This window comes from Leuciscus leuciscus (genome assembly GCF_965113295.1).
Source record: "Leuciscus leuciscus genome assembly, chromosome: 22".
Classification (NCBI taxonomy): Eukaryota; Metazoa; Chordata; class Actinopteri; order Cypriniformes; family Leuciscidae; genus Leuciscus; species Leuciscus leuciscus.
Genome location: NC_138746.1, coordinates 13,374,580 through 13,384,271, shown reverse-complemented (window position 1 = coordinate 13,384,271; position 9,692 = coordinate 13,374,580). Strand labels below are relative to the sequence as shown.

The 9,692-nt window shown below is 37.7% G+C and overlaps 1 protein-coding gene across 1 annotated transcript; it reads left to right on the top strand.

Annotated features, from left to right (window-relative positions):
• Window positions 1–15: 15 nt before the first annotated feature.
• cog2 (component of oligomeric golgi complex 2) lies at window positions 16–9,349 on the top strand. The gene is made up of 18 exons (XM_082153821.1): window positions 16–219; window positions 875–1,036; window positions 1,208–1,273; window positions 1,359–1,439; window positions 1,518–1,618; window positions 2,894–3,002; window positions 3,241–3,420; window positions 4,399–4,523; window positions 4,623–4,749; window positions 4,865–5,004; window positions 6,191–6,252; window positions 6,426–6,577; window positions 6,653–6,835; window positions 6,924–6,996; window positions 7,098–7,240; window positions 8,127–8,266; window positions 8,382–8,562; window positions 8,651–9,349. The coding sequence occupies exons 1-18, from the start codon at window positions 163–165 to the stop codon at window positions 8,756–8,758; spliced, it is 2,190 nt and encodes a 729-aa protein (XP_082009947.1). The 5' UTR covers window positions 16–162; the 3' UTR covers window positions 8,759–9,349.
• Window positions 9,350–9,692: the final 343 nt, after the last annotated feature.

Sequence of the window (9,692 nt, the reverse complement as noted above, 5' to 3'; positions counted from 1 at the left end):
AGGGTTTTGTATTTTCCACCTACTCGTTAGCGTGTGCCATGTTTGCGGAAGTTGAATCGATTACTCTGTCATTTGAAATGAAATGTAGCAAATAGTCTTCACGGTTTAAAAAAATATATACATTTGCAGATTATTTTGTTTGTGGCCCGTCCTAAAAGAACGATGAACTTACCAAAGGGTCCCGATTCTTTGTGTTTCGACAAAGACGAATTTATGAAGGTGGGTGTGCTGTATGTATCAACTAAATAGAGCCGTGTATTGAGCTGTACAGTAACTAACTTGATTAACTAACTTAGTTGTTTGTTTAGTGTGTGTGTTGTATTTATATTCTGAACTACTGCTTGATCAAGCTAACGATGTTCAGACTTTACTGACGTTATTTTTGGGGCCACAGAGACCTAATAAGAGACGATAAGAAACATTTAGAAATGAAACTTTTTACCTCTTCTGGCGCTTTTATGATGTTAATTTGACTTAACATATTGGACATGAATTATTAAACCTTTAACCCTCACAAATCCTGAGTGCTCTTTTCAGAAATGTGACTGACTGTAAATGTAAAAGTGAGTGAACTTTTACAGTGTGTCACTGTGCACCGTTGAGAAAACCTTAGCTTCTGGGCACTTTAAGACCCTCAAACATATGTAATATAATATTTTACATGGAGGACAGGTGAAGCATGTTACCAAGTTAAAATGAATGTTTATAATCAGTTCTCATATGATTATGAAATATCAACTTGAGACTATAACAATTGTGATGTTCTCTATACCAGGATTTCTTAACTGTTCTTCGGTTTCTTAATGTGTTTCAAATCATTTGACACCATTTTTGATGGCATTTTGATGTCAAATATTTGTACATTTCCATGCAGGATGATTTCGACGTGGACAAATTTGTGGCTGATTGCAGAAAGCGTGTCCAGCTGGAGGAGATGCGTGAAGATCTGGAGCAATATTACAGACTCCTCAAAACAGCCATGGTCGAGCTTATCAATAAAGACTATGCAGATTTTGTTAATCTGTCCACCAATCTTGTGAGTCTTTGTGCGTTATGAACGTTATACAATGTTTTTAGCAGAAATGATGTGCTACCAAAGATTGTGTGCTTTGTCTTATTCTAATACTAGTACGTCTTGATTTTTGCCACATACTTTATTGGCTTATTGTTTCCCTGAGTGACAGAAAAGAATGTATCTGTGTTTTAGGTTGGAATGGATAAAGCCCTCAATCAGCTCTCTGTCCCTCTCGGCCAGTTACGTGAGGAGGTGCTGGTAAGTGCTTAACACTTCAGTGAATACTTTTAAATATGTCATATTCCATTAAGTCATCATCTAAGTTTCTTCCTCTCATGTACAGAGTTTGAGATCCTCTGTGAATGAAGTTATTGAAGCTATAGACAACCAGTTATCCAAGCAAGATGACATTCAAAAGAAGAAGGTAAGTCACTTGTGCATTTTATTGCAAAGTACCCTGTCACCACTATGCACACATTGTCCAACATTGTGTCTTCTGTAGCTCTGTGTGTTAAGACTCATCCAAGTTGTGAGATCAGTGGAGAAGATTGAGAAAATTCTTCATCAAAACACCAAAGATTCAACATCACTCGAGACCAGCAGGTATGTTAAGTATATAGAAGAAGAATAAACGAGACAAATATACTACCGTTCAAAAGGTTGGTGTACGTTATTTTAATGTATTGGAAAAGTCTCTAAATGCTCATCAAGGCTAAAGTAAAAAGAAAGAGTAATACTCTGAAATATTATTACAATTGACCAATTTTAATTTTGATTTATTCCTGTGATGGCAAAGCTGAATTTTCAGTAGCCATTACTCCAGTCTTCAGTGTCACTTGATCCTTCAGAAAGCAATCTAATATGCTGATTTGGTGCTCAAGAAACACTTATTATTATTTTTATCAATCTTGTAAATAGCTTAATATTTTTGATGAAACCATGATACGATTTTTTTTTTCAGGATTCTTTGATGAATAGAAAGTTCAAAATAACAGTGTTTATTTAAAATGGAAATATTTGTTGCTATGTAAAAGTCTTTGCTGTCACTTTTGGTCAATTGAATGTGTTGATGTTACTGAATAAAAGAAAACTTCTTTTGATAAATGACTCATTGCTTAAAGGGTTAGTTCACCCAAAAATGAAAATTGTCCCATAATTGACTCAGCCTCAAGCCATCCTAGGTGTATATTACTTTCTTCTTTCAGCCAAACAGAATCAGAGTTATATTTAAAAAATATGTGGGCTCTTCCAAGCTTTGTAATGGAAGTGAATGGTGCCATTTTTTTTAAGCCCATCCATTTATCATAAAAGTAATCTATACAGATCCAGGGTGTTAATAAAGGACTTCTGAAGTAAAGCAATGCTTTTTTTGTAAGACAAATATCCATATTTATAACTTTATAGACTAAAATCTCTACCATCCGGTAACGGCTGTCCACGGGTTCAAAAGAGAGTCCAGTTCTGGCATATGATGAAGGCGTATGATTTTAGTCTATAAAGTTATAAATATGGATATTTTTCTTACAAAAACGCATCGCTTCACTTCAAAAGGCCTTTACTAACACCCTGGAACCGTATGGATTACTTTTATGATGGATGGATGGATGGATGGTGCTTTTTTGGGCTTAAAAAAAAATGGCACCATTCACTCCCATTATAAAGCTGGAGAGAGCCAGGATATTTTTTTATATAACTCCGATTGTGTTTGGCTGAAAGAAGAAAGTAATATACACCTAGGGTGGCTTGAAGGGTGAGTAAATTATGGGATAATTTTCATATTTGGGTGAACTAACCCTTAAAGGAAAGGATTTTGTTATAATTTTGCATTCAGTTTTACACTTACCATTGTATATGAACAGCATTCTCTTTGTTTTTAAGTCCTCTTCTGGCAGGTCAGATCCTAGAGCGGATTGCCACAGAGTTCAACCAGTTACAGTTTCATGCGGTCCAGAGCAAAGGAATGCCATTGCTTGATAAAGTCCGCCTGGTGAGCTTCCAGTCTTAAAATAACCCTTTGTGTTTCTTGTCACATTAAGCCGGGGTAGGAAAAAGTATTTTTAACATCGAAAAAAATTTACCTTTAAATTAAAATTTGACACTTTATAGCCTAATATTACCTAAAAATCAAGGTTAAATAAAGTCTGTAGTTGGATGGTTTATGCTTCTTAGACTTAAAGTGAGAGGTCTGCTTGCTTATTTTGTGTGGTTTTTTTTCTGTGTTCCAGAGAATAGCAGGTATCACAGCTATGCTTCAACAGTCCCTGGAAGGCTTATTGATCCAAGGCCTGCAGACGTTAAATGTTGATATCGTACGGCATTGCCTCAGGACATACGCCACCATCGATAAGACCAGGGATGCGGAGGCACTGGTCGGACAGGTCTTAGTCAAACCATACATGGATGAGGTACATTTTGCATATTACTCAGAAACTGCAATAGTCAATTCTAATTTGCATAACTGTCATTATTAAAGGGATACTCCACTTTTTTTGGAAATAGGCTCATTTTACAACGTCCCCAGAGTTAAACAGTTGAGTTTTACCGTTTTCGAATCCATTCAGCTGATCTCCGGGTCTGGCGGTACCGCTTTTAGCATAGCTTAGCATAGATCATTGAATCGGACAGGACCATTAGCATCTCTCTCAAAAAAATGACCTAAGAGTTTCGATATTTTTCCTATTTAAAACTTGACTCTTCTGTAGTTACATCGTGTACTAAGGCCGACGGAAAATGAAAAGTTGCGATTTTCTAGGCTGATATGGCTAGGAACTATACTCTCATTCCTGCGTAATAATCAAGAAACTTTGCTGCCGTACCATGAGTCCAGCAGGCGTAATGATATGACGCAGCGCCTGAAAATAGTCCCCAGCTCGGTAACTTCCAACGTGACCGGGACTAAGTTTGTCTAACCTATCAGACCTATTTTCAGGCGCTGCGTCTTGATTATTACGCAGGAATGAGAGTATAGTTCCTAGCCATATCAGCCTAGAAAATCGCAACTTTACATTTTCCGTCGGTCTTAGTACACGATGTAACTACAGAAGAGTCAAGTTTTAAATAGGAAAAATATCGAAACTCTTTGGTCATTTTTTTGAGAGAGATGCTAATGGACCTGTCCGATTCAATGATCTATGCTAAGCTATGCTAAAAGTGGTACCGCCAGACCCGGAGATCGGCTGAATGGATTCGAAAACGGTAAAACTCAACTGTTAAACTATGGGGGAGTTGTAAAATGTGCCTATTTCCAAAAAAAGTGGAGTATCCCTTTAAGATCACAATTTTATGAGCTTTGCAAATACAAAATAAATGGATATGTTATTTATCTCGCTGTCTTCTCCATCTGTATATATATTTCCCAACTACACCTTTTGTTTCTTTGTCAGGTTATAGTTGAACAGTTTGTCAAGTCCAACCCTAATGGTCTTAAGATGATGTACACAAAGCTGTTGGAGTTTGTGCCTCATCATTGTAGACTGCTGAGAGAGGTGACTGGTGGGGCAATCTCTAGGTATGACTGACATTCACTGTGAACTGCATTGTGCCATTGTCGTCATATTATATATACAGCATGCAGTATTTTAATGTGTTTACCCTTTTGTATGCCCAGTGATAAAGCCGACATTGTTCCAGGATACGACTTCCTGGTGAACTCCGTTTGGCCTGAGATCATTAGAGGTGTTGAGGAAAGAATCCCTTCCCTTTTCAATCCAGGAAACCCAGATGCATTTTATGAGGTATACAAAGAACAAACTTGCACCAGAATTGCTTTTTTTATTTAGACTGAAACCACTTCTTAAAATGGCATACATCTCATTGAGTGGCTCTCCTTGCGTCTGTTTGTCTGTGCAGAAATACACTGTCAGCATGGATTTTGTTCGCAAGTTTGAGAGGCAGTGTGGTTCCCAGGCGAGCGTGAAGAGGCTGCGAGCACATCCGTGCTACCAGAGCTTCCACAACAAATGGAACCTGCCAGTGTACTTCCAGCTACGGTGAGAATGACGACTGTGCCATTTCACTGCTTTATCTGTTCATGAACTGGTGTTCTGGGTCAATACAACCAGGATATTCTCTGACCCAGTGGTTTCCTGCACTGTTATATTATTTACTGACAATAAATAGTCAACCCCCAAAAAAGTGCAGAGGAGGAAATTCCTTTAAATATTTGTTGGCATCCTGCTTTGTGTAAACTTTATGTCTGTTAGAAGTGTCACAATTTTTCGGGAAAAGTTATGAGTCACTCATGATTTTTTGGAATCTCCTGTGCTACTTGGATTCTGTTCTTTGTGCAATATATTTAAAGAGAGATAATCACCCTGGATATGAATCGATCTGTGTTTTAGGCTGGACAGTATTTGCTCTGTGATGTTTGAGCAGCACCATTCACTGATGATAAAGTCCACTGATATCTTAGTTTGTTTAAGCCAGTTAAGCCTGTATATTGTGTTTGCTTTTCTTAGAATTAAGGTCTTGTAGTGAACTTCAGAAGCTCTTGAGTTGTTTTTGTTTTATGGTTTAACATTTTGGATTTTAAACAATATTTGCTTTTTTAAGGGTTTTATCGAACACTTTTAAGACAAATACTGAAAACGTAACTAAAATATTCAAGATAAAAGCTCTTCTTTGTAAGTGGTGTTGAGGTATTTGATATGTTTTATCTTTATTTTAATTTATTTATTTTAATGTTTAACTGAACGATTATTATTATTATTATATTAATTATATTAATCATTTAGTTATTTGTTACAACTAAAAGACCAAGTGTAAATGTTCTCTGACTTTAATGGCCAGAAATATTGGAAAAGGTCTGATAAGTAAAACACATTTGTCATTTGGCTCTGTTTCATTCCTCTGTGCTTCCTGTACATCAGCCCACATGGACGTCACACTCAGCCAAATATGGACGTGCGTCATGGATTCTTCATTGCCAGCCTGACCTTTTAGATTACAAATCAGTTCTGTAATGTCCTGCTTAATACAGAATTAGTATTTGTCAAAGGTCCAAAATCCTTGTATATCCTGTATATTTTGAATTCTCTAAATCTCTCTAAGTTTGAAGTCATTGCTTTTGACTCATAAAAATTAGGAAAAAATGTATAACTGCTATGTAGCCGAGGTTACTTTGAAATAATTATATACAGCTGTCTCTTGACTTTCTGTTCGGGATGTTTTTTTTAGGTTCAAGGAGATTGCAGGAAGTCTAGAAAATGCCATTGCCGATGGACTAGAGGCATCTCCAGGTCAGTCAATGTGTTTGGGTTAATGTAAGAATGACCATGTTGACAGGGATGTGTGGTATTTCTGTATATCTGTTAACCTGCTTTTTAAGATAAATAAAGCTGTGACTATAACAATAGAGTGAGTAAGAGATCACCACAGCTCACAGTCTGCTCTTTGTGTTTGTGAACGTCAGCGGGCGGCAGCTACCGCCTGCAGGTTACCGAGGTGTTGTGGAGCTGCGTGTGCAGGTGCTGGGCTGACCAGGTGTATCTGCCACCGCTTGCTCATCGGTTTTGGAAGCTAACGTTGCAGCTGATCTCCAGATACGGCACCTTTATTACAGAGGTAAAGCATTCCAGGCAGAAGGAATATGAATCATATTAGGGTTATTATTCACGTCATTTCTTTTTTGTCTCGCAGGTTCTAACAAAAACGTCACCTCCAGAGACTAGCAAAGATTTGGTAAGACCACTCCCAAGCTCTGCCTCCTCCACATCCAGCCGCACATCACAGGACGCAGACAGCGATACCAGTGGCCCCACAGTTTTGTCTACCAAGCAGCTTGTCTTCATCGCAGCTGATGTTGATAAGTTACAAGGGCAGGTAATTCATATTTTCATTTCACACGATACTAAAGTCTTATTTTGATCTTATTTGCATCGAGTGAGGAAGGTTTTCACTCTGTTCCCAGATTCCAGATATCTCTGAGATGATCAGGGCAAAATTGGATAGTATTGGATTCAAAAACTTTACCGTAGTTTCAGGTTTGTTCTGTGGAGTTTAAAGCCATTTCTGATTTTTTGAGACTAGTGCCATCTCTAATCTTCATATGTAATGAGGTTTTTTTTTCTGCTTGGGACTCTAGAAGCCTTGCAGGATTCCAGGGCGTCCCTGTACAGCTGCGTCCCCACACTGAACAGCAGAATGACTCAGCATCTAACAGAAAGGAGCGTTCGTTTCCTGAAAAGCGCTTCAGAAGTACCAAGACTTTATCGAAGGACCAACAAGGTTGAGTGCTCATGTAATATTTAAATGTCATGAAGAATAAATCCATGAGTCAAGATCTGAGACGGGCTTGGAAGAAAAAAGCACATTTGGATCTATTTGATATATATATAAATTATTTGGTTGACTTTTTCCCATAAAATATTTACTAGTTAAATTATATATTTCTCTATTTGCTGACTCTATTGATTACAAACAGAATTTTGTTAGCCATCGACATGAAATGGAAATTCACACTTTTTATTTTCTAAATGCATCCTATTGATGTATGCCAGACTACATTCATTTAGTTCGCTTCAACCCTGCACTTTACTTAGAATTGACAGCAAGCTTGCATTCAGATCCGCCTCCATCCAATCAACAACAGATGGATAGAACCAAGACCTGCCATACATTTTTTTCTTTCAATAATTTTTCACTTGAATGTACGTCACAATATAGAAGAAAAAATCTGTAGCTACTCCGGTTCAGACAGTTCGCCCCCCCAAAAAAAAATCTCATAATTTACTCACCCTTATCTTGTTCCAAACCTGTATGAATTTCTTTCTTCTGTTGAACACAAAAGAAGATATTTTGAAGAATGTTGGTAACCAGATAGTTTATGGTAGCCATTGACAACCATAAAAAAAAAATCCTACTATGGAAGTCAATGGATACTGTCAACTGTCTGGTTACCAACATTCTTCAATCTTCTTTTTTAGTTCAACAGAAGAAAGAAACACATACAGGTTTTGAGCAAAATAAGGGTGAGATAATAATGACAGAATTTTTCATTTTGGGGTGACCCTTTAAAAACAGACAAGCTTTGCTATTTTACTTTTTCCTCTATATGCAAACAGGAATGTGTTCAGTGCTCTGGCCTGAACTTTTGTTTCCCTCTCATTAATAGGAAGTTCCCACCAGAGCCTCCGCCTATATGGACAACGCTCTTCGGCCACTCCATCAGCTGGTCACCGACTCCAAAAATGTGGTGAAAAACTCCATCATCCAGGAGTGGCTCCGGGTCACACTCTCAGACTGCACTCATAGGTACAGCAGAGCCATACTTTTATAAATCATGAATGTCTAGGCTAACAAGTTTATTAGTTTTGGCAAAATCTATATAGAAGATCTTTTTGCTTAAAGGGATCTCTGTATTTAATAGATATTTCGAAACTATATCGGACGTGCTGAGTTCAGTGAGGAAGATGGAGGAAAGTCTAAAGAGGTTGAAACAGGCTCGGAAAACAGCCACCACCAGCACCGTAGGCATCAATGCAGGACCGTCAGATGACAGCAAGATCCGCCTGCAGCTGGCACTGGATGTGGAGTATCTCGGAGAACAGGTATAGTTCTTGATGAATGATTAGCTTTCCTTTTATATCAAGACATAAAAGGTTTGTAAAGTTTTTATACTTTTACTTCTCCCCCAAGATTCAGAAGATGGGTCTTCAGCCAAGTGACATCACCATGTTCTCGTCTCTGCTGGAACTGGTACAGGAGGCAAGAGATCTCGCCTCAACGGAACAGACGGGGGCCTAAACCACAATGGCTCTGGAGGGGCCAGATCAAAAGTAGGGTCCAAAATGGTTCCTGATACGAATGCCCTCAGAACACATGGCTCAGTATCTGCTCCAGGAATGGTTTAATGGAGTCCTGCAATCCCTCAACTGTTCTAATAGCAGCTATCTCGACCTGTCAGGAGGAGGAGCACACTAAAAGATGATTCACTCTCTGATAAGTTATTTATTGTTGAACTATATTGGATAACATGGCCAGGAAAGTCATGTCATTTATGGTTCAAAATGAATAGAGTTTGTTGTATGAACCAATCAGCACTCATAATGTGCTATAAGCTCTTGTGTCTTGTCATATGTGGTTACAGCAAAGATTTGCTCATGACGCAGGTGTTTGGCTTGAGTTGTATCTGTCAGAAATTGTACTCCTCAGACATTAGCTCTGGTGAACCCTGCCAAATAGCATCAACAGTGCAAACGCTAAAGAGGTTTAATAACGTTTTCTTTATTTAAAAAAAAAAAAATCAAGTGGGTGTTGGAGTTTGTGTTTCACTGGGTAAGAATGGTCTACTAAGAAAGGCTTTAACAATAATAAAAAAATGAGGATAGTATGAGTGCTTGTGTGTGTCCAGAGTTAATTTGTTACTCAAATGGCCTTGTCAAACATTTAGGAAAGGTCAGTGACTAGAAGTGCGTGTTTTAGATACAGTAACTAAGATTTTATGTTTTTTTTAATAGCATTTGTTTATTGCTCGTGCTTAACTGATCCACTACTTGCTGGCTAAAGCACAGTATATGTGGGTCATTGATATTACATATTTCATAATGTGCAGTTGCTTTTATTGACAGGATTCTTGAATCATTTTGCATTTTTGGTTAAAAATAAATTTCTCCAAATGTTTTTTTTCCTATAAAGATTTAAATTTAATTTTGTTTTGTTTTAACATTGCATAAATGGA

What these genes read in the sequence shown, in the direction of transcription:
- cog2 (XM_082153821.1), top strand. Translation starts at nt 163, where the DNA reads ATGAACTTACCAAAGGGTCCCGATTCTTTGTGTTTCGACAAAGACGAA. An exon ending in ACTGGTGGGGCAATCTCTAG is followed by an intron (nt 4,524 to 4,622) that starts GTATGACTGACA and finishes TTGTATGCCCAG; the next exon opens with TGATAAAGCCGACATTGTTC. An exon ending in TGGAGTATCTCGGAGAACAG is followed by an intron (nt 8,563 to 8,650) that starts GTATAGTTCTTG and finishes TTCTCCCCCAAG; the next exon opens with ATTCAGAAGATGGGTCTTCA.